This window comes from Apium graveolens, unplaced genomic scaffold (assembly GCF_009905375.1).
Source record: "Apium graveolens cultivar Ventura unplaced genomic scaffold, ASM990537v1 ctg340, whole genome shotgun sequence".
Lineage (NCBI taxonomy): Eukaryota > Viridiplantae > Streptophyta > Magnoliopsida > Apiales > Apiaceae > Apium > Apium graveolens.
In genome coordinates, this window is record NW_027418088.1 from 24,905 (window position 1) to 49,279 (window position 24,375).

The following is a 24,375-nucleotide window of genomic DNA, read 5'->3' on the forward strand; positions in this document are numbered from 1 at the left end:
ATAATGTTGCTTGAAAAAAAACGTAAAATGTGATGTTCTAGTACATAGTTTTTAGGCAAAAAATTTCGTTCTTGTGTTTCCTCGGTTAAAATATTTTTAAATAACATGCAGACACAAAGTTCTGATGTAATCCAACAAAATTTGGAATGCAAATTTTAACAGAAAAATACAAAACGTTGATGTTTTGTATTTGTTTTGAGTTGTTTTTTTTTTTGTTAACATTGTGTATAATATAATTGCATGGCAGGACATAATACAAAGTTCGAGAATGTAAAATCATTCAAAGTTCAGCTAGAAAATGCAAAACCTCAATATTCATAATGATAAACTACTATAAATCCTCACAAAGTGACAACAGAGAATAAATGTCAATTCATAAAAAATGATAAGCTCTGCACAAGTTACAAATACGAGATTAAACAGGAAATGGGGCAAATTCACAATGCAGGTTTAAATTTTAATGGAACTTGAGGCTAGTCAAGACATTGTTGTTAACTGGATCAGCCAAATGGTCCAGTAGGTTCTGAAGGGGTCCAACTCCTGTGACCAAAGCTTGGATGAAGTAACCCAATATTGCCAACATGGCAAGTCTTCCATTCTTAACCTCCTTTAACTTCAACTCTTTCATGGATTTCTCGTCTTTCCCAAATCCAAGAGGGTTAAAAAATGGGCCTCCAGGGTATGCAGGGTCTCCTGATCCAGCTAAGCCTTTTTCTAAGCCCAAGAAGTATTGTTTGCCCATTGATCCTGGATTGTACCAGTCTTGCAATCTTCTGTGTTCTGCAAATCCCATGAGTGCCATTTCTAGTACAAATAGAGTGTAACCATCAGCCCAATAGTTGTAAGTTCCTGCTGGTGGAATCACACCTGTTTGGAACCATGGCAGGGCTGTTTCTGCGGGAATGAGCCCGAGTTTTCCGAATATCTCAGGGGCTATTGCTCCTGCTGCACCTAACATGGCAAAACGACCGTTGATTATTTCTCCATAGGCTAGCCATTTGGGCTCGATGAAGCCTCCTGTTCCTTCGGGGTCTGAAAGGCCTAAAGGATCGAATCCGAAGTCACCTGGAAGACTGTTTTACAAGCATTGCCATGATCAGTATTAATCAGAGATATAAATAGGTACACTTCTGCAATGTGCATGAATAGTAGTACTTATTTACCTGCCATCCAAGTAAGAAAGGCTCTGTGTTGAAGCAAACCACAACTGTCTGTCTCCTTGCTGAAAAGCATACAACAATTTGTTGTTTATAAAAGCACTTACAGTATAACAATTCAATAATTCATGAAACTAAACTTAGTTGGATTTTTTAAAATTTAGATCGTAAAATTTCCAAAGTTAAGAAGAGGGTATAGTAATAAGGTTATATGATGTGTGTTAGAAGTTACCTTAACAGGTGGAGTGGAGGCAGCCTTGACAACAAAGGAAACCTTTCGGGACGAAGATTGTGCTGGTCTTCCAGCAAAAATCTGCCTTGCAGCCTCTACAGAAGAGGTAATAGATGAAGATGACAGCAAGGCTTGTGTAGCCATCTAACTTGTACCGTATCAGACTCAGCAGTTTGGGTGCTCAGAAATGAAATGAAAGGAGGAATAGAGAAGCAAGCTAGTGATGTTTGGAAAATAAATGAAATGAATGTGCTGCAAATAAGGGGGATGTTAAGCCACAGATTTGAGTGTGGGCCTGGTGGAGAGTATTTCAGTTGTGGAGGAAACGAGACAGGTATATTTTGGATCAGGTTATATTCCAATAGTATTTGCACAACTGGCATTTCTATGAAAAATATATAACCTTCATATCTTATATCCTATTTGCTGACTTGGATTTGCCACTTACTGGACTCTGAGATTCTTTTGAATGAAATGATCATTGCTCCATCAAGGAACCAAAACAAACTAAACTAAACCACTAGAGAAGGACACACATTCGTCGTTTTAATTTTTTAACCACAAGAACATTCTGCGTATGTTCTTAGGTCTGCTGTTTTTCCCGTTGGCATACAACAATTCTGCCAGCATAATTGATGTATATATATATATAACCTCAAAAAAACAATAGCAAAGGATGCAAATTAAATTTATTTCTGTAAGTGACCCGAGGAGGGAGATAGGATACTCATTAAAAGAAATACTACTAATCAACATGCATTACAATTTAGTAATTTACTCCTTCTGGGAAACACACTTTATTCAGCTCAGAATCAGTAATGTAACAAGTCCTTGACAAGTCCGCGCAGCTATTCATGACAGAACCCTACAATACCGCACAGAGTTTGTTACTCATCTGATTAAAACCACTAGCTAGCACATATAGTGGTGTATGTCATATGGTTTATATCAGAATTGCGCCATCTGGGAAAATACTGGCCAGACCTGTCATTTGAGTTCCATTTATCTCCTTGTCGATATAGTGACAATCAGAATCTAGGGTATGTTAATGGTTCATTTTCAACCTTAATTTTAGAATATTAAATGTAACAAACAAAATAAATGGAGATTCAAGTACAGAAACAATATTCATCTCTAGATTAAAACTTGGTTTCTTAAAGAACCAACATGACATATACATTTCTTGATAAAAGAACAAATGTTATCAGGTATACACCATGATTGTTTGAGAATATGCGATGACCTGCAATCCTTTACTAAAGAGCCTCAAGCTAGAAATTTATCAACTGAATGTCACTAACTAAAAATGTTCCTGCTAAAAAAACATAATAGATCTCAACTTTCTGAACAAAAATCCTAAAGATTGCAGAACTTCATAGCTTCTCATCCTCGACTTCATGGCTTTGCTCCCTCAGCTGCATTGCCTCCTGCTGATGGACCAGCTACATTGCCTCCTGCTGATGTATCGGCTACACTGCCTCCTGCTGATGTACCAGCTACAGTGCCTCCTGCTGATGCTACAGTGCCTCCTGCTGATGTACCGGCTACACTGCCTCCTGCTGTTGTACCAGCGGCATTGGTTCCTGATGATGTAGCAGGCGCATTGGCTCCTGACGATGTACCAGCCGCATTGGCTCCTGACGATGTACCAGCTGCATTGGTTCCTGATGATGTACCAGCTGCATTGGTTTCTGATGTGCCAACTAACATTTCTATCTCTTTTTTTGCCGACTCCACAGCATTCCTGAATTCGTAGACGTCGAAAGTGCCATCACAGATTTTAAAGAAATCATGTTGCAGCAGAGCAGCAGCAGTTGGCCTTTCTTCAGGATCCACAGTCAAACATAATGCCAACAGGTTTTTAAAAGCTCGCGACATTGAACTAGAACTGGATCCAGCTTTACCAATCTTCATTTTGCTCATCAATTTTTTGATAGATTTCCCCATTGCTTTCACCTTTGCTTTCCCTTTTCCAATGTAACCCTTCTCTTTACGTGTCACGTCAGCAATCCAAAGTTCCAAAGCTCTGCGATCTTTCTCTTGAATTCCCCCAAATGCCAATTCCAATGCAATGATCCCAACAAGCCACACATCAGATTTTTCTGAGTATTCTTCAGTCGAATAGTAAATTTCTGGCGCAGCAGCCCATTGACATATATTGTCTAGAGGTGGAGGAGGACCCCTAAAAAAAACCGGTGTACTACCATCTGAATTGTGCTCATAAATGGTAGCCAGATAACCAATCTTGATTGCGGGCATATGACAATTATAGTAAATGTGACTAGCATTAAGTTCTTGATGCAAATGCCCTCGTTGATGAAGATAAGCCAAAGCTTCCAAGATTTCTTTAAGAACAATTGCAATAAGATCTTCAGAAATGCCATTACTAAAAATCGATTTCAACAAACACCGTAAAGATCCATCCATTAAAGGAAACACAACCCAAAACTTATCTTCAACTACCATCTCTTCTTTGACTTTCAACAAATTAGGATGATTAAGTGCACGAGTGTTGACAATTTGATCAGCCAACTTTGTAAACGCTTCTTGATCCTCTGTATTAGTTACTTTCACCGATACATAAATATCATAATGCGCCATTGTTTCCAACTCATTAGCATCATTTACCCAATATATTCCATTAAAAACTCTTGTAGCAGTGCCAGAAGAGCCAATGTTGTAGAATGTCTTGAAGTGGTGGCCATTGCTGGGGTTTGTGATGAGCTTATCTTTAAATTGGGTGTCTGGATCTTCTTGAGTAATGAGATCTATGAAGGTGGTTGGCGGTGGTGGCTGTTTAGGTTTGTTTGCAGCGTAGTCTTTTGCTTTCTTTAAGAGGTCTTGCATTGTTGAGTTAAGAGATTTTTGGGAGTCTTGTGATGTTGTTGAGTCTAGTGAGGGAGATGGTGATGGTGGATGTGGTGATCTTGGCGTGGGAGATGGCCATCTTGGGGCTGATCGCTGCGGTTCTGATGATGCACCCTGCCGGTCAGCCATTTTCTTGAATTTTTCTGTTTATGTGTTTGAGTCTTGAGAGAGAGATGCAGAGAGAGAGAGAGAGAGATGCAAAAGAGAGGGAGAGAATGATCAGAGAGAGATTGGGAGAGAGGGAGAGAATGATCAGAGAGAGAGAGGGAGAGACTGATCAGAGAGAGAGATAGATTGAGGGAGAGAATGATCAGAGAGAGAGGGAGAGACTGATCAGAGAGAGAGAGAGGAGAGAGATTGTTGTGTAGAGATTGAAGGAGGGGAAGAATGTGATGGATGAAGCAAGAAAAGGTATTTCTGTTATGGTATATATGCAACAGATAATTGGCGGGAAGTGCAGACATACAAATTTTGCAGGGGGAATCTGAAATCCAAACCGTTATCTGTGATGATTGGACGGTGATTAGATGACACGTGTCCACCAATTTGTTTTTCCTTTAATTGTCAATTAAATAAAAACATGATTTTTTTAGGGTGAGCGCGGTGCGGGCGGTGCGGTTTTTTACTCAAACCGCAAACAAAACCGCACATGCGGTTTACTCAAATTTCCAAACCGCAACCGCACCGCGTACCCTCGAAAACCGCATAAACCACACCACGAAAATGTGGTGCGGTGTGATGCGGTTCACTGTGGTTTATACTTTACAAGTTCAAAAAAAATAAATAAATACAAAACTTAAATTTAATCAAATTTTCGAAAATAGTTTTAGTCAATCAGAATGCAACATCTTAGTTCACTTGTATAAATACTTGGATTTTGATTTTTCTAGTGAAAAAATACAAACAAGAGATTGTGTAGTCTCTTTTTTATTTGTCAGAACATCGTGTGATCCATTTGAATTTATTAATGAATTTAACATATAATTCTAACTCAATAAGGATGTTATGGCCATATGATGAAATTTAGTTTAACTAAGAACATAATATGGTTTTTTATATTACTTGATAGGAATATAGGTGTATATATATATATATATATAATATATTAAATATTGCGGTGTGTTACGGTTTAAACCGCGTTTCAGAAATTTAAAATCACAACTGCACCGCACCGCGCGGTTTATTAAAAATTCAAACCGCAACCGCACCACAAAAATTAAAAACCGCTTTTTGCGGTGTGGTTTGGTGCGGTGCGGGCCGTTTTTACGGTTTGTACGGTTTTCTACTCACCCCTAATTTTTTTCCTGAATTTTCATGTCATTTCTCATTTTCAATTTCCACTATTACAGCAGTAATATTGTAAAAAAAAATTGTACATTGAATGGGGCATTTAAAACAATACTTTATACTCGTATACGTAAGGTGGTTAAACGAAATTTATTATGGGATAGTAGTAGTACTTAAATGTCAAGCTGTAGATTTTGTAGATATTGGTTTTAGTTGGTTCTTGTTTGAAAAAAAAGGTAAAACTAACAAAAATATTTATTTCGAAGCTTGTATGTATTCTAACACCCAACCGTTTGTTTCAACTCAACTCCCACTGTTCATTCCACCACCTTAATATTTTGTCACTCCATTCTATCAGTAAGCCTTTATAAGTCTCTCTATGCTTACAGTTGTTGATGTACTTGTGAGCTTATATTTCAATGGAGTCCAGTCTTTACTAGTCCTACACATACAATTCTTGATTTTTATTTGAGCTTAAGTTTCAATGGATGTCATTAATCTTGTTATCAGCGACAGTGAAAATAGGTACAGAATTCTTAGACCTATTGGAACATGGGGTCCTGATTTCAGTCTCATTGTTTATGAAGTCCTTGTTATTGATTCTGAAAACAAAGCCTCTCGTGCCGCCTTCAAGATGATCAAAGAAACTGATGATCTTCATGAAATGGTTGTTGATGATGTCAACAGAAGTCTTCGATTAGGTTCTGATCGTGGTTGTCGCTACATTTTACCAATCATTAGTGCTTTTTATTCCCAAATCCGTGATGATATTACACTCTGCATTGTGTTGTATTATGATTCTCATGTCGTTTCACTCAGATCTCTTCTTTCTACCAACCCAGATATCACTGATGGACTTCATGATAAGTTTTTAAGAATAGTTCTTGTGAGAGTGCTCAAGGCCCTCAGAAAAATCCACAAGAATTATAACCATCACATGCAAATCACTGCAGGTAATATCTTCTATAATGCTCAAACCGATACCATCCAACTTGCTTATGCAGCTTCTGTATATGAGCGTTATCCAACTTCAAATGATGGTAACCTGTTCTCGGTAAACAAGATGTTGTCGTGGGCTTTAGCGCCCGAAGTTATAGATGAAGAGGCGATGGAGTTTGTTTATTTTTACAATACAAATAAATCTGACATTTGGCTTCTTGGAATTGCGGCCTTGGAATTAGCTTACGGAAAAATTCCAGTGGAGAGTCGCAAGGAACTACTTGAAATTGCCAGGTATGTAAGTGAGGTGAAGATTTTGCCTAATTCATGGCAGGCACTTAGGCAAAAAACTGCTGAGCTTATTGCAGATAGGGCTATGCCTCCAAAGAAGAGAAAATTTGCAAGTACAAGCCAGGCTAGCAATAATGCTTTGTCTACTGAGATGGAGAAAAGATTGAGTGTCTGTTTTGGTAATTTCGTGGCGGCTTGTCTGGATGCTGATTTGGATAAGAGAGCATCTGCGAAGCAGCTCAAGAGGCATGGTTTTCGGAAGAAAAATGCAGGTAGTATGCAACATTTCCGAGATGTTATCGTGAAAGAAAAGAATCCTCATGTAGCTCGACTGTTTAGTGTGAAACCGAAAAGGAAATTGGAAAAAATGGAAAAGAAGCAGATACCTAAGTCACCATTAGGGCCAAGATCATGATATCAAGGGTTGGATAAAAGCAATATTGATTAGACTTTGCAGGGAAGAGAGTTGTTGGGTTGGAACTTGAGAACTAGTTGTTTGAATAGATTGATGAAATCTGTTTTTAGAAGTGAATTAGTGGCAATGGATCTTTTATAAGATGATCATCTCTTAGTAGATTGATGAAATATGTTTTCAGAAGTAAATTAGTAGTAAGTGAACTTTTGTAATCTTTCTATTTAAAAGTGTTGATGTAAGTTGCATTGGAACTTGAGAACTGTTGGTTGTTTTAATAGATTGATGATAAATGTTTTCAGAATTATATTATTTGTGATGGATCTTCTGTAAGATGATATACCTTAGTAGTAGAAATTTATGTTGTACTTTGAAGCAATTAATGAATTACTTGATTCTGCAAGATACTTCATTAATCCTCGTATCAAGAGTGCTTCCGGTCATGTCTCTCTTTCAGAGATCAATATGAGTATTATGTGTTTGTGTATGAACAGAAGTTAGATATTATCAGGAAGAAGAAATTAATGATCTAAGGATTCATCAGATACTGATGTCCAGTACAGTAACCAGCATCTAGAAGTTTGTCTAGGTATCGACGTATGGTAGAGCTGACGTAGGGGATCATAGACTGCAGGGAATCAAGAAGCCAAGGTTCAACTAGCAAAGATCTAGAGGGAGGAGGAAAGAGGTCATGGTACTAAACCCTCATGATTAGGGAATAAGTGTAATTCTTGCAGCTAACAGTATGGAGTACTGACCATACTGGTTGAGAGCTTCAGAAGCTGAATTACTTACTGGAATCCTCTTCTTGAGATATTTAACTGAGTCTAGCTAAATTTAAAGAACATTCATATCAAACACGACCTCTCAATCTAATCTATGGATGGTCCATCCAATCTAGCTAAATCTGCTATTCCTAGGATTCAGTTCTTCAAATTATCCAAAACTGCATGTATACGAGGGGCGTCGTTTTAACTGAAACTATAACACCAACTCTACAGACCAGGATACCACACTACTAAAAATCTAAAGCTATGTAATACTCTTATCGTATGAACTCAACGTACGTAACAACCAACATTTACCCTTTGGCTAAACATAGAACTATTTAAATCTATAATTATGGTCTGCATTTTTGCATGTTATGATTCTAAATCCCAAGCTTAGATAAAGGAACTGAATTTCTGTTGAACTTGAGGATTTCAGGTTTACCCTTTATCATCTCATTCAAACTACTTGGAGTGTCGACTGTCTAGTATTACCTAAAAAGCTGTGGATCAACATAGGATACAGAATACCATATGAGCTCAGTATAAATACTAAAAACAATGGAATTCAAGTGAACTTACATGATTATTATTCCTGACATTATAATCTAAAAGCATAAGAGTCCATGGTATTGACTTTGTAAGGGACTTGAGACTTCTATATTTGAACTAGCTAGCCAAGAAAAGTACTTCTTGGATCAACATACCGCACAACTTGCCAACACTTGAGTTTTTTATCTTGCAAAAGAAAAAAAAAAGTTCTGATATTCCCCCCTAAACAGGCTAAACAGCCATATAACTTATCCGGGGTTACCAGATTTCATTTCTCCATTGATTTTGCCATCTTGCTGTGGAGAAAAAAGATTTTGTAGTCTCTAGCGGGAATGGGATATTGTGACACTATTTTTAAGTAGATCCCCAAATTCGCTCGTTTCGTATACATTACATTTAGAATTAGGAATAGGCGTGTCGTATACTCTTGCGTTTCATTTACTTAATATCAAACACAAACCCGACATGTTAAGGTTTCGTTTCGTATTCGTATATCTTCATTTCGTGTACGTTGAATGTCGTGTTTCGTGCAATTTTTGAATAAAAATAGAAATAAATAAAATATTTAAATATTAATTGTTTACGAGTCAAGTCTTAAGTCAATATGTCATAATTAATCAAGTGTGATCAAGTATTGTGAAACTTAAATTTGAAATCTATTTTGTATTTATCTTATGTATATGTGTGTATTATTTTAAAATATATATTAATATAATTTTAATAAATTTATTTATATATTTATTTATGTTGTCTACTTTCGTTTCGTTTCGTTTCGTGTATACAAGGGTAATTAAACACAAAACTGAAACTAAATTCATCTTTGTAATTTCATATTCGTATAATTTCTTGTTATGTACGGCAAAAGTCACCCCAAACCATAATTTCAGTATCGTGTACGAAATTGTCAGCTCTATATTTAAGTAGTTGTGCCGTGAAAAGTTATCTTTTGATCCTAATGATTGAGTACAAATTATGAATTTATTAAATTTATTCCTGATGAATTGGTTTTTAACATATTATGATTTATCATTTTAACTAATATGAACTTTTTGTTGGAAAAAATGTGGGTTTTAAAAGTCTTATGTTGTCAAATCATTTTAAGTAAGGCGATCGTTGAGTGCATGCAACATCTGATCCTTGGAATATGTTCCACTTCGGAGAGAGTTTTCCGATTAATAACTAGTTACTCAAAATAGTAATATCTGAATAAGATATGGTTGTTCAAAGATAATCTCGAGGTGTGAAATTTTTGGAAGGGGATCTTAAATCCCGTGGAAAAGAGATTTCTATCATTTTATGGAGTAAAACACTTGTATAGCATTCACTTGTGAGTTGGATATGTATTTATCTATTTAGTGAAGTGTTTTTCTTTCACCTTCAGAGTTAATCAATCAAATGTGTAGCGTAAGTTTTATTGAGAGTTCATATATATTAACTTTTTATATAGATTAGGGTTATCGCATAAAATATAGCTGCACAAACCCTATTCTTTTATATCTTTTCATATCTTGAGAGTCTATATATTATCTATTTTTATATAGATTAGGGCTATCGCAAAAAATGCAGTCGCACAAACCCTATTCTCTCGGTCACTTTAATGTCTCTTTCTGTTGTTCACTCTAGAATAGCTTTAGCTCGCTTACGTATACGGTGAGGGTCAATAAATTTAAAGGAAACAGTTACGTACTATACTTGAATTTAATTCCTTTATTGTTTCTATTATTGTTTGCGTGTTATTATTTTATTATATTTATTGTATATTACTTATTTACACAACTGTAATACTCATACGATCAGACTTGACTTATCGGTTGGTTATTTCACATGTTCAACAACACTATTTTGGAGGTTTTTTATATTGTTTAAGATTAATTAGACCCGACTACTTCTTAATTGCTGGATTTAATACTTTACGCACATAGTTATGAATAAAATTAAAATTCTTTTCCATATTGGGAGAGAGGTGTTTTTTTTAGCAATTAGGCGTAAATGTCTTACAAATGAGTATATGTACTAACAAATTAGAAGTGATTTGTTTAAAAAAGCAAAAATGGATCAAAGATATTGTTATGATGCAATCGTGTAAAGAATATGTTACTACGATCATAAACAAGTTAGAAGTTAAATTGTAGATGTCGCTCGAGCTCAATTCACAATCATTAATATTTAGGTCAATAATAGTTCAGCCGAGTTCAAACTCGAATAGTTAATAGATGGAGATAGGGTTGAGCAAGGATATTGTTGATCAGGTTTTACCTATCAAATTATATCAAATGGTTGATACAGTGGTTGAGTTCTCGATTTTTTTAAGAGATGTTAAGGGTTCGACTTCTGGCGTGTGGGTGAGTTAATCATCAAAAAATAAAAAATCATTACTAAATTATATATGGCTATTTTATTAAATACCAAACACCATATCATTCGAAGATTACAAGAAAATCGAACTAGGTTCGAATTAAATGGTCTAGTCGGTTTTAGTTTTAAAATAAACTTGATATCTAAATATTTAAAGCCATTGATCTTGCACATCTCTCAAGCTGCTTTTTGTAGACTTGTCAATCCAGCTGTGTGAATTGTTTGTTGATTTGCAACCTTGGATATTGAACTGTTCTGCAATTCTGTACTTAGAGAAATTTCTTTACTTCGAGATCTCCAATTAAGCTGTAGAGAACTCGACATCTCGATAGGCATGTTGGCTTGTCGATATCTCTGAAACTTCATTGTTGACTTGACTTATCGACAACTCTGAGTTCTCTAGTGAATTTTGGTTTATCGATAACTCAGAGTTCTTTAATGGACTTTGGCTTATCGATAACTCAGAGTTCTCTAATGAATGTATACTTGTCGATATCTCTGAGTTCTCGAATGGGTATCTGACTTATCGATATCTCCAATAGCATTTCATGAGTTCTCGATAGACAATTCCTGAGTTCTCGATAGGTCTTTCTGAGTTCTCGATAGGTTTTTCTGAGTTCTCGAATGACTTCTCTATAACACTAATTCTGTGACTTGTAGAGATCTTGACTTGGAATATTTTTCACCAAACAGAATTATTCAACTCCAAACTTCTTCATAATTCTTCTGAGGCATAACCTTCTTAATCTTCTTCCAGATAGAATTCTTAGGCTTGACACTGTTTAGGAAAAACTGCTCCAGTCTGCTCCATTTTCATTTTACAGACAATAAGTGTTACAAGTATAGATTACAGATTAAGGTTACAATACAACTTACTTAGGGTTGGCCCCAAACTTAACTGATTGCTAATGACATTGTCAACATCAGTAATCTTTGACATCATCTATTATATAACTGATTGCTAATGACATTGATAGCTCCAGACATTGTCAGCATCAGTAATCTTTGGCATCATCATGTTAATGACATTGATAGCTCCAGTAATCTTTGACATCATCTATTATATATTACATAACATTATCGTTATACAATGAACTTGGACAAGAATTTGAAGTCAAAATATACTTCCTAATGAAATATTTTTTTTATCTTGCAAAATAATTACAATAATCCAAATTTATTTAAAAAAAATAATATCTCAACAATCATCCACTTGAATATTCGAAAAAATAGTCCTTAAATAAAGAAAAAAAATATTTGAGCAATCTCTACTAAATAAGGTTGCATATAAACAAAGTTGGCTAATGACTTCAACCTTTGTGTATTATGTCAGATCCACGATTTAACAAGAGTGAACTGAAGTCTTCAACTCTATCTCAAGTATCAAACTACGCACAATCTTTTAGGTCATAGTCAAGTAGCTCGTGTATTAAAGGTCATGCACTTGTATCCCAATATGTGAATACTCTAAAAATTTATGCCCGAAATTTCATAGGAAGCGGCATCTACTCCAACATTCACATCGTTGAGTCTATTAAAAGTACTCATGAAGTAAACTACTCCCTCCAAATGGAGTATAGATCTCGTTAAGAGTTTAAAAAAACTTAACCTTAATTCATTTCAAGAAATATGCTCTCCTTATTACAAAGTACATGTTCTTCACAGTATCACTTTCTGACTTGTTATTGTTAAAAGAGTATAAGATCATGTTGGGGTCTTTCTCTAATACCTTAAGATTTTAGTGCGGCCGGTTACTTAACATGGTATCAGAGCCCGGTTTAGTGAGGGACTCGGGTTCGAGTCATCCTACCCCCATTTATTTAATTTGAGGGGGAGTGTTAAAAGAGTATAAGATCATGTTGAGGTCTTCATCTAATAATTTAATGTTTTAGTGCAACCGGTTACTTAACAGTTATTAACACATTAAACCTACTTCTTGGGATCTACAGTCAGTTTGGTTGGGTTACTGTCATGAGTGAGTACTCTCTTAGAGCAATAATCCCATGTAAACAAAAGTTTTATGGACTTCCTCTCTAGCTAATCCTTTCATCAAAGGATCTACCAAATTATTATCGGATCGAACATCATTCATTCTAACAACACCTTTAGATAATACCCCCTGGTGTTGTGCTTACGACTTATATGTCATCTCTTATCGTCATAATTACGGTTCTAAACCTTTTCGATAGTTGTGATACTATTGCAGTGGATCAGAATAATATGAAATCAGTCTCTCCCATATACGGATCTCAGTTACCATCATAATGCATGTTTTGCTCTCAACTTAGCTCCTCTTTATATAAGATTCAATAGGGCTATTCAAGAATCAAACCGAGTCATTTTTTGACATATACGAGCCGAACTTTAATTTTTTCTCTTACGAATCGAGCCGAGTTTCCTTATCGAAAAAAAATGTTCGGGTTCGCTAACTAACAAGTCGAATACGAGTTTGTTCACAAACAAATACGAGCCAAGTCGCCAAGTTTGAGCCGTAGCCAAACAGCTCATTAACAGCTTAAATTTTAACAAATTAAACACTCAACTTCCTTGGCCCAACACAACTATTTATCAAACTAATTATTGAATAACGAATGTGTATAAGGAGTATTGTTAGAGACAAAACTAGCTATCAAACTCTTACTTAAACAACTAAAGAGTTAATTTATCTATGGAGCGGACGAAGAAATCGTTGGACTTGCGACTAAACCTATATCCCTAATTATAAATCCCAGTTCCTATATCTCAATCCTGATTATCTCTATTTTGTTATAATTCACCGCAATACGCACACAATTAACACAAATATACAAATATACCACTTGTTGGGCTAAGATATTCTTGTAACTAGACTATTTCTTGAATAGTTGTTTGATTCGGCATGGACAAAGATTCTACTTTCTTTCACTTTCCTTGTTTTTGCGTTACATTGTTGTTCTTATATATTTTTACAACTAGTTTTTTGAGCTAATACGGGTGTGATTGTGCACTCAAGATTTTTGTTTGATTTGGGCATTTTGTGTTCTTGTTCTCATCTCTCTTGTATATCTATATAAACTAAGGGGGGAAGCTTCAAATTTAAAGTGCATGTTCAAAATCCAAAAAAATGCCCTACTAAATTCTTTAAAAAATATATATGAAATAGTAAAAAACCTATTATTTAATCTATTTTATATTAAATTGACTTGTTTCATATAATATATACATTAAAAATGAATATATTAAGATAAATAATATACCTGAAATTTAAATTATTATTTGAATGATAAAATTATGTATATATTGTCACCAATAAAAAATAAGTGTATATAATTATGTTAGTTAACTATAAATTTTTTGTTAAAACTAGTAGTTTATCTCGTCAAACCAGAGTATTGACGATGATTTACAATGCAGTATTTGTTTTAAATGATTTTTATATTATTATTTTTAGAATTAATGTGACTTATTCAAGATAACAATTTAAAATTATTTAAATGTATAATATTTTTCAATTATTTTTTTATTTACAAATTTTCAACATTAAAAATTTATATTTTTTACTAAACATTTTTTTCCTACTTTAGTATATATATATACACACATATTATATAAAAAAAAATGTGCCCCTTAATATTGAGGGCTCTGGACAATGATATCACTCGAACACCCCCATACACGGCTCTGGATGGAAATAGTATAATTTTGGAGTTTTAATGAGTCGAGTTCGGCGGAACATACCTAAACTCGGCTTAAACTCGTTTTTCTTAACAAATATATTTATGTTCTTGAGCCCGAGTATATGAATGAGCCGAGCTCGAAATTATTTGTGAATGGCTCTGTTCGCTTCTAGGGCTTCAAATTAATAGGATTGTCTAAATTTAATGAATCAGACACGGAGGAGGAGGAAGAAGTACCGTGAGACAAGCCTCCATTCACTCAAAACTCCCACCACTAATCAATAACTCTATCGTCAAATAAATGAACCGGAAATCAATGTGCATGGTGTTTTTTACAATTGTACGCCATTCCAATGACAAACTGAAATAACTTGTATCAAGGCCGGTGCGAGACCCTTGTGAGTTGTGAGGCCTAGGGAAAAATACAATTTTGGGGTCTTTAATATTCAAATAATAGTATATTTTTTATTTTTATAATTTTTAGACTAATTAAACTTATATATCTTAGAAATGAGTATATATTTTAACAATCTCGGATTGAGCTCAAACCAAAATTTGGGACAATAAGAAATAAACTTTTAATGACTTGAGTTATTTTAGAGCATTCTTATTTTTATGAGGAAGTTTTTCAGAGGGATGTAGATTTACCGTTCAACATCTACCTGTGTAGAAGTAGAACCTAAAAAGGCACGATAAATTTCAAAAAAAAAAAAAAAAAATGGAAAGCCAAGTCAATTACAATTTTTTTAACTTAAAATTTTTTTATCATCTATTTTAGTTATTAAAAATCAAAACAAAATACAGTCGTCATGTTTAAATTTAAAATATAAAAAAAAATAAGCAAGGAAAGAAAAAATGCAAAACAAACATGTAAATTACCCATTTGCCCTTGGTTTCCTGGAAGAGGGCAGGGAAAATGCATGGGCATGGAGGAATAGTGTGAAGTTCACAAAGGCAAGGCAGGGGGCATTTAATAAGATTTGAGAGAGAATGATGGAAGCATTCATTTCTCTCCAACCAACCACCACCTCTACTGTCTAGTCTCTACTACCTAAACTCTTCCTCACCCCCCTTTCATTTATTTCAAGCAAGCTTATTAGCCATCAACCAACTCCCCCCCTATACTATCATCATCATCAATCTTTAGTCATTCACCTGTACCTGAACATATATGGCAGAAGTGAAAAGAAACAGCTTTGTTGAAAACTCACCAGGTGGGATGGAGATGGAAGCATCAAGCCAAGGAGAAAAAGGAAACAAAAACATTGTGGAGACTTTGCTGCGGTTGCTGCCTATGGCTCTTTGCCTCTCTGCACTTCTTCTCATGCTCAAAAACTCCCAATCTAATGACTTCGCTTCCCTCTCTTATTCCGATCTTCCCGCTTTCAGGTTCCTCTCAAACTCCTCTTATAATTCGTTTCAATTATCGTAAACTATTTGTTTTTTGGTAGGGTCGATTACAAGAAATTTATTGGCTCACTCATTAAAATCCCTAGTAGTCTCTCTACCTCTTTTTACCTAGGAGAAGGAGATTCTACAAATAATTATTAGTCTGCCCCCAGCCTGAAATCTTCAATTACTAATTAGTACTTGTAAAGATAGACTTGCGAGTTTCATATAACAATTATATAGTTACTTATATTGGTCTGCTCATGTATGATACCATGACTGAACATACGTACAGGTACTTGGTACACGCGAATGGCATCTGTGCAGCTTACTCCCTTCTCTCAGCAATTGCATCAGCTGTTCCTCGTCCAGCTACCATGCCAAGAGCCTGGGCCTTTTTCCTCCTCGACCAGGTTTCCTTCCATAGTCGCATCTTAAATCGAATCTTTGCCACAAAATCCTGCATAAACATATAATCTTCGTATGTAAATTTTACTTTAACAAACTACAAGTGATTTCAACTGACTACACTATCTCACCCGCAGGTCTTTACATACATAATACTGGGAGCTGGGGCAGTGTCAACAGAGGTGATATACCTTGCATACAAGGGAAATGCAGCAACTACATGGAGTTCAGCATGCGTATCCTTTAGGATTTTCTGTCACAAAGCCACCGCAGCACTAGTTCTCACTTTTGGAGTCGTTATTTGCTACACCCTGCTCTCTCTCATTTCTTCCTACAGGCTCTTCAGCAAGTATGATGCACCAGTTGGTTACTCTAACAAAGGAATCGATATCACACCTGCATTCCGTGCCTGATCTCATAATATAAGTCTAGAGATGTGTCTTCTGCTTTGATCAACTTGCTACACTTCTACAAAAAGTAATGTAATAGATGTGCAATGTATTTATCATAAGTGGATGCAAAGTAACAATAATTGATTTTCTATACTGAAGCATCCACACAAAGCAGACTGTTTAGTTATAACTCTAATAGCCCTGTCAAGTAGAATCCTGATAATCTTCAAACTTAACCAACTTTTTCCACTCTTTGGCAGGATACTCTGATAGTTTGTTTTTCAGTTTCCAGTCATTTTCAATAGCCCAATGGCCATATCACAAATACACACATGATGACTGTCAAAGATTCTTATTTCTTTCGTTTTCATTTATAAAAAATACAAAAGTTGACCCAAACAATCCCCCAGCAACAATGGCATAAGGTGAAATATCGAATCAGTTCACTCTTGACACAACATACTATAAACAACAATTATAAAAAAATTGCTCAACACAAATAAACATATCCAAATTCCAAATATTGTTAACCACAAGAAGAAACAAGTGTTGATCAATGACTATACAGGCCCCTCAAGATATAGGATATCTATCATTTCTTCAAGTCTCAATACCACAATCCAGCAGAATCTGGGTTTTGTCTTCATAGCAACACTTCTAATGGCAACTCGCACATATCAAGTTTATAGCACTGCTTGAAACTGTGAATGAAGGCAAACATGGTCTAACCATTTCTGCAAGAAAAAATGGAACAAAAATATAAGAGCGAGCACATCATTTTCCACACAACATGCACAGCAAAATGTTCATGCGCATTGCACTGCTGGAAGTTTGGACTAGTCTATCCTTTAGGGTATCTTTACAAGTTACATAATCCACACACAATCTGCATCTTACTTTTGAAACAATTTGCTCCATCCATAATCTACCAAAAAATATAAATAAGAAGGGGGAGTGGCTGCTCCACCAACAGCCAGATTGTATACTATGCAGATCCACATATTTTCTGATGTGTTGCTCAGAAATGCAATGCATAGGACTTCGGCACATGAATATATCACATAACCAGCCACATGTTAAAAGTATAATTAATTGTTATTATCCACAAGTAATTTCTTAATGAGAAAAATATACCAGTTGTACAATCGCAGATCAATATGTAAGTCAGTTTCTTTCATTGCTTCTACCAAAGGAGTTGTGTGCCACAAGTTTAGGACCATTAGTCAAATGATCATCCTGAAACAATTAAAACATAATTAGGTCAAATCTTATTTGACATTGTATCTTAGTAGGAAGTATAAAAAACCATTCGGCCACCAAGTCAAACAAGTTATCTTACAGATAGAAATGGCATAAGTTCAGAACATTTAATTTTAAAAACAAACTATATGCAGAGATGGTAAAGATAAATAAAAAATGACCTTTAAACGGGAAACATATGCAGGAAATATCTATCAGAATAACACGAGTGCTTATCAAATATAATAATACTTATAAATTAAAAAAAAAAAAGGTAACACTAACCAACTTAAAAAATAACCCCAGGACAAACTGACCAACCTTATATAGAGATGCAGCAGATTCAGACTCCCGGATTTGATTCGGAACATGACCCAGGGACTGAAATTCCTCTAGGGCATCTAATGTTAGCTTCCAACCGCATAAAACCATAGCACTCACACCACTGGAGCCACTGCTCCTGTCAAAACCTGCTCCAGCTACATTTCCATTCACCCAAGGACAGAAATAACTGTGGTGCTTGATTGGATCAAATTCCACGGCTTCTTCATAATTGCTTTCACAGTTCGGAGGCCCTAACAACATTTTATGGGAATTTATATACAGAAACATAATTTATAATCTATGATACTAAAACAAGTAAAATAAACAAGCCTACTTCTAAAAAAAAATAGGTAACGAATACAAAATGATGGGAAATGAGAGACGGAAAATTACAGCTTTACTTAGGAGGCTCTAGGGAATACAAGTACACTGTTGTCAGGCCTCAATAAAATAGAGACTTGGCCATTCATGTAAAACCCAGAAAAACTTGTCCCTCTGGCCTTTACTTAACATAAATTAAGATAGATTTCCCTTAGCCAGAATCCAGATATTATCATAAGGTATAGTTAGAGCACAATGAAATTATCATGATTCAGAAAGAAACTCCAAAACAATTAATGAAGCTAGTATATTACTAAATTTCTGTCCAAAATTAAAACCGGACAACTGACATTGTGCTCCCTTTAACAGCAGGAGAATCTACTATTAGAGCTTTGAAGTTGAAAAGGAAATTCAATTAATATACCTGTGGCATTTGCAGCAATGTATTCTGGCCTAGGGTATCCACATTCGTCAGTGGGTGATGGCTTGACAATCTGAGTTACTTCTTCTTTCGAGGCTTCACATGCAGAATATATATTTGCATTGCAAGAGAAAGAAGGATGATTACTGTTCTCATTGGGCAAAATATACATGTCATTGGTCTTTTCACCACTCTCAACAGATTCTGCTTTGGCGGAACCAATAATATTCACGCCACTATCAGTCCTTTCTACAGAATGTGACACTAGATCTTGGGTACCACCTTGAGGATATTCTAGAACCATTTCTTGAGGGACAAAATCACCCATCAAACCAGGATCCGTGGTACATTCACCAGTTCGACCCTGATCCTCAGTTACTACAGCAACAGGTTTCATATCTCCATCAACACTAGCCCTTATACCAAGACTTCCACTACTAACTAAGCTAGGCCCATCTCTTGCACCAGCATTTATGGTATCCGTGTTCAGTACCTCCGCCCCTTCATTGATGCTGCTAATGCCTATTTCACCATCATACCTCACTAGAGGTGGAGAAACACACTGCTGTTGTTGATTACTGTAGTTCAGTTCTAATGTCTCAGTTACTTCTGGATTCCTAAACAAAGGTGTTGAGGGGAAGTGGACATCATCCATATCTCCAGGATGATTGTCAACACTTTCCATAGAGTCATTATCTGCGGTATGATAGTGTGTGTCCATTGCAATAACAGAGGAAGCACGTGTAGTGGATGGCAGGCCAACACATTGATCATTCCTCGAGAAGGATGGATCTTCTCTGCTACAATCTCTACTAGTCTCAAAAGCCACTAACTGGATAGGACCATCGCCGGGTGAATCTCGCTTATATAATGGACGAGGGGTTTCAAAAGCATACGAATCTCGAGCACGTTTTGAGGGGCCCCCAGAGAACTGATCATCAACCTTTACCTTATCACTATCATGGTTGATTACAGTATCTGCAATACTGTCAGCTTGCCACATCATTAGATGTGGCTTGTCAACCGTGCTTCCACCTTCGTCTAAGTTTCGTTTGTGACAGCTATGAGTAGTAGGACCACGTGATTCATATGATTGGGCATGATCAGCAACCTCACTGTTGGAAGGCTGCCTTATAATCAGATCTCTGCCTAAAGTAACACTATGATGTTGCTCAGATATTTCAGTTTTCACTTCAGCGGAGGATAACAGATCGCCCATTTTAAGACCCACAACAGCACTGGACAATAACTTACCCTGATCAGTTATCGCAGCATCTCCATGGTCTTCATTCTGTTCCTTCTCCATACCATTTGTAGCAGCCCATCCACTAATTCCACTTGCTGCACTTACTCCATGTGTCAATTCCATTTTCTTACTTGTTTCAGGAATGGCAGCAATACTGGGAGCAATGGGTGCAGGACGAGCAACAGTTAAAAAATCCAAGACCCTAACTGTAGCTCCACATAAGCTACAATCTAACAACGGAGACCTGGATTCACATTTTGACTTGAGACCCATCACTTTAAGCTTGCTAGACCCGATTTTAGTTGAAGCAGATAATGCTGTCTTGTTAGGTTTGCGGCCATGAAGATGGAAACAGTCTTTAGTAGGACCTAACGAGTGTCCGTTCTTAGCAGATTGAGCAGAATGCTCTTCGAAGTCTTGAACATCTGGAAGCCACCTTGGCTCCCATCCACATAAGCTAATCAGTTTTTGGGCCTAAGTTTTAAGAAAACTATTTTAAAGAACAGTTATCTAAAGAACAATAAATTAAAGCATTCCTAATTTACCGTCATATATCATCTTACACGAGCATAATTACAGACAAACTCTTCTCTCATATTCTCCTTGAGTGGCATAACCTCGTCTTTAAAGGCAGATTCCTCCACTGTAAAAGCCTGTATATGAACCAGAAAGTGGTCAATTTGTAGACCTCCTGAAATTCGCATTTGTTCAATCGCAGATGTAGCTATGATAGGGAGGGAAGGAAACTGAAGAAGCCCATCACAGCGATCCTTATAACCACCAATCAGCTCTGACGGAGAAGTAGCAGGGAACTGCACCAAGCTCTCAGCACAAATGTTACCTTTCCAGGGGCAGTTGGTTTTGTGTCCTCCGTCAAGCAACAAAGCGAACTCTTCCCCAGAACTTTCATCTATTAGAAAGATTCAATAAAACAGAAAATTAGATGTTAAACAAACTGGTATTCGTGCAAAGTCCATTCCTGTTATATGCATGCAATCATAGTCACGGCTAACAACTTGTTTATCAGTATATGTGATACGAAATGCCTATAAGTACTACCTCCATCGGAGAGTGTGGCATCTCCTGCAGGAGAAAAATTCGGGCACCTAAGAATTGTTCTAGACTAGAGAGCTACTTTTGTATGAAATTAAAGTTAAATAAAGAATAACTACAAAGTATGTCCATCAACTTCCATTTATTGCCCGGAAATCATTTTGAGAAGGTGAAGGTAGGTAACCAAGTGACACTAAATTTGATCCAAATCTAAGAAAAACTTAAAATTATGAGGGGTTGCAATTTATTTGATACATCCCAGATCTAAATCATAAATTAGACAGAAAGAAATACCGCCCCCCCCCCTCCAAAAAATAAGAAAAAAATATAGCTGATACCAAGCCAAATAATTTAACAGAAGAATTTACCTTCTATTGACTTTCCAGAAGCCGCTGGAAAAAAATTCAAGCTTGCAAAGCAAGACTCGCACTCAATCTTATCAACATCCCCATTAAACCATCCTCTTCTGGCACATGCCAAATTACTGGCAGCCTATAAAGAATTATTCCCACTTGAATACAGATATTTAAATCACAAAAATATATTGAATTTACTAATGAATAGGGTCATCTGCTTATTGAGGTATTTATTTACTGGCGTTACGCAAATGTTTTATCTGTTTGCAATTTTTTGTATGACACTGTTCAATTAGGTCACTTTGATTTTGGAGGATATGACATTAAGTTGAGGTTGATTTTTCCTTCAATCATCCTCAAGGGCCGGGGGTAAGAGACTAGAATTAGTAGTCTTAGGAATTTCATTAGACTGAGTCTGCAACTGCAATCAAACTAAATTGAACTTTGATTCAGAGATTTTACGTCAAAACCATATCACCAGAATGAACCATATCACCAGAATGATAGGAGGCTCTAGTCTGTCAGAATCTTCATTAACATAACTTGGTATTCTGGTTTAGTGTTGTGTATATTCTTGGTCAGAAAAAATTAAAACTTGTCAATTCCTATTGTGGTATCATGTATCACTAATGTTTTCCCAATAGTATAACAAGGAAAATATATAAATAAAAATTCTCTTTTTCCTTTGACAAATTGTTGCAAGATGGCTTAAGCTACATGAGGTAATATTATACGGTTAAAATCCCAGGAATCCGCGCAAGAATATTTTTCAAATTTTTAAATCCCAAAAATGAAGATACACAGATTCAGCTGCTGCATATTTTAGTTATAAATTGTATAAAAATGTGAGAACTTAAAAATAAAATCAGTATCCTATACTACTTTCCCAAAATGTTCCACCTATGACCTTTTAATACTTAGCATAATCAGTCGGCAGTATCCGTAATTTATTTACTACTTACGCATTAAAAACAAAATATTAGACCACCCCATTACTTCCCAATTTCAAAAGAGTATAATAAACTAGATTACAGTAAGCACCAATGAGAAATACGAGTGGTTCAAACCTCAGGCTTTGCAGACCAGGTTGAAAGTTTAAATGTTGAGAGACGTCTTAGCAAGTCATTCCTCTCCCACGGTCTGCACGATGGCTGTGAATATCCAATGGCTGAACCACCAGCAGTAGTACTCAATGAAGCCTGCACAGGCTCCGAACCAATGTGTGATACTGAATCAGCTTTGGAACCCTGTCCATGGCCTAACCAGTCAGTACTTGCCGCATTCACAGGAATGGAAGCCCCTGCAGAACTGAAAACCAAAAGAAACAATTTTAATTATTTTACAAAAGCACAGGACAAATCCCCATGCGCTTGAAACAAAAGTACAAATTACTTATAATTCTGAAAATTAGTGTAAATTCTTGAACACCTTCAAAGGAGTATTAAAAATGTCGAATTATAGTATAAATTATGTTAAATCAGAAAATTAAATTTTAAAAATAATGATTTTAACTATACGGTCAAATCACTTTGAGACGTGTGCATAAAAAACACAGGAGGGAGTATTTAGTATGTTATCTAAGAAACTTGAGTAATTAATTTTCCAAATGCATAAATTTTGGTGTTTTACTCAAATAACACAAAGTGTTATCCGAATACACATGATAAGAAGTGGATCAAGCATAACCTAACAATGTAATTAAGTAATTAGATACAACAAAAAAAAATCAAATTAACAGATTGTGCAAAGAGTTAAGTAATAGGATCCACAAACAGCTGTAAGGCTGGAAATTAAAACAAATAAGGAAAACAACAAACCCTAAAAGGACTAAAAATAGTAAATAAAAAATTGTATGTATCATACCTGGCAGCAGGTGAAGAAGATGATATAGCTGGAGGAGGCATTGACAGATCTCCGACCTCAATTAATTAATTGTGTATCTATCACTATTAAGGTACTGTGGTGTACATTGATTTAGCTGGATGCTGCTGTTTAACGCGGTACGAAAGGCAGGTCCAGTATGCCCAAATGGCAATATACATCGGTGAGAGTTTGGCTATTTATTCCATTATTACTAGATTACTCTCCGCTTAATATATGATTTATTTGAAATGGATGTATTAGTTTAGTGGGAAAAAAATAAAGTAAATTATTAAAGAAAATATTATATAATAATTTTTTTATAATATGATAAAATAATTTTTTGTGTATGTTGAATAAAGGATATATATAAAAAATTTACAAACTTTACTTAAAATTTTCCAATATTGTGAATTAGTTAAAAGAATAAAAAATGAGTGAATAATTAGAATTAGAGAAGATGAAAAATGAGGTGTAGAGAGAATAAGTGGAGATTATTATGCGAGAAATGAAGGATGAGAATAAATGAAGAAAGAGAAATAAAGTATGTGAAACAGAAGATTTTAAAACAATATCAAAATGAGATTAAAAGAGAAAGTGACGAATAAGCAAATATGACATTATCATAGGATAATAGCAGCAAGATGACATCAACTGTATTTTGTTTTAGTATAGTGTAGATAAACGTGTTATTTATTTTATGTCTTTTGTATATTTATTTTTGAGTAAAGTGCATTTTATCAGACCGTTTAGGATATTTACATTCAAAAAATTTCACTTGAAATACTGAAAATTAAAAATACTTGCAAAATGCGTGATTCCATCAGGGTCAAAGCGTTGTTTGATTGGA

The 24,375-nt window shown here is 35.5% G+C and overlaps 4 protein-coding genes across 4 annotated transcripts; 2 read left to right on the top strand and 2 right to left on the bottom strand.

Annotated features, from left to right (window-relative positions):
• Positions 1-349: 349 nt before the first annotated feature.
• LOC141701146 (chlorophyll a-b binding protein 8, chloroplastic-like) lies at positions 350-1,631 on the bottom strand. The gene is made up of 3 exons (XM_074504805.1): positions 1,390-1,631; positions 1,164-1,222; positions 350-1,073 (listed from the first exon to the last, which is right to left on the bottom strand). The coding sequence occupies exons 1-3, from the start codon at positions 1,531-1,533 to the stop codon at positions 458-460; spliced, it is 819 nt and encodes a 272-aa protein (XP_074360906.1). The 5' UTR covers positions 1,534-1,631; the 3' UTR covers positions 350-457.
• Positions 1,632-6,028: 4,397 nt separating this feature from the next.
• Positions 6,029-7,189, top strand: LOC141701145 (serine/threonine-protein kinase BLUS1-like). Its single transcript, XM_074504804.1, has one exon. The coding sequence runs from the start codon at positions 6,029-6,031 to the stop codon at positions 7,187-7,189; it is 1,161 nt and encodes a 386-aa protein (XP_074360905.1).
• An 8,304-nt stretch (positions 7,190-15,493) lies between these two features.
• On the top strand, positions 15,494-16,856 carry LOC141701148 (CASP-like protein 2A1). The gene is made up of 3 exons (XM_074504807.1): positions 15,494-15,905; positions 16,201-16,318; positions 16,451-16,856. The coding sequence occupies exons 1-3, from the start codon at positions 15,688-15,690 to the stop codon at positions 16,724-16,726; spliced, it is 612 nt and encodes a 203-aa protein (XP_074360908.1). The 5' UTR covers positions 15,494-15,687; the 3' UTR covers positions 16,727-16,856.
• A 185-nt stretch (positions 16,857-17,041) lies between these two features.
• Positions 17,042-23,710, bottom strand: LOC141701147 (uncharacterized). The gene is made up of 8 exons (XM_074504806.1): positions 23,529-23,710; positions 22,733-22,973; positions 21,678-21,801; positions 20,820-21,166; positions 19,014-20,730; positions 18,266-18,519; positions 17,840-17,941; positions 17,042-17,439 (listed from the first exon to the last, which is right to left on the bottom strand). The coding sequence occupies exons 1-7, from the start codon at positions 23,567-23,569 to the stop codon at positions 17,870-17,872; spliced, it is 2,796 nt and encodes a 931-aa protein (XP_074360907.1). The 5' UTR covers positions 23,570-23,710; the 3' UTR covers positions 17,042-17,439; positions 17,840-17,869.
• Positions 23,711-24,375: the final 665 nt, after the last annotated feature.

What these genes read in the sequence shown, in the direction of transcription:
- LOC141701146 (XM_074504805.1), bottom strand. Translation starts at nt 1,533, where the DNA reads ATGGCTACACAAGCCTTGCTGTCATCTTCATCTATTACCTCTTCTGTA. An exon ending in CCTCCACTCCACCTGTTAAG is followed by an intron (nt 1,223 to 1,389) that starts GTAACTTCTAAC and finishes TATGCTTTTCAG; the next exon opens with CAAGGAGACAGACAGTTGTG. An exon ending in CTTTCTTACTTGGATGGCAG is followed by an intron (nt 1,074 to 1,163) that starts GTAAATAAGTAC and finishes CTTGTAAAACAG; the next exon opens with TCTTCCAGGTGACTTCGGAT.
- LOC141701145 (XM_074504804.1), top strand. Translation starts at nt 6,029, where the DNA reads ATGGATGTCATTAATCTTGTTATCAGCGACAGTGAAAATAGGTACAGA.
- LOC141701148 (XM_074504807.1), top strand. Translation starts at nt 15,688, where the DNA reads ATGGCAGAAGTGAAAAGAAACAGCTTTGTTGAAAACTCACCAGGTGGG. An exon ending in TCCGATCTTCCCGCTTTCAG is followed by an intron (nt 15,906 to 16,200) that starts GTTCCTCTCAAA and finishes ACATACGTACAG; the next exon opens with GTACTTGGTACACGCGAATG. An exon ending in CCTTTTTCCTCCTCGACCAG is followed by an intron (nt 16,319 to 16,450) that starts GTTTCCTTCCAT and finishes TCTCACCCGCAG; the next exon opens with GTCTTTACATACATAATACT.
- LOC141701147 (XM_074504806.1), bottom strand. Translation starts at nt 23,569, where the DNA reads ATGCCTCCTCCAGCTATATCATCTTCTTCACCTGCTGCCAG. An exon ending in TTCTGGAAAGTCAATAGAAG is followed by an intron (nt 21,167 to 21,677) that starts GTAAATTCTTCT and finishes TCTTTCTAATAG; the next exon opens with ATGAAAGTTCTGGGGAAGAG. An exon ending in CATTGCTGCAAATGCCACAG is followed by an intron (nt 18,520 to 19,013) that starts GTATATTAATTG and finishes AAATGTTGTTAG; the next exon opens with GGCCTCCGAACTGTGAAAGC.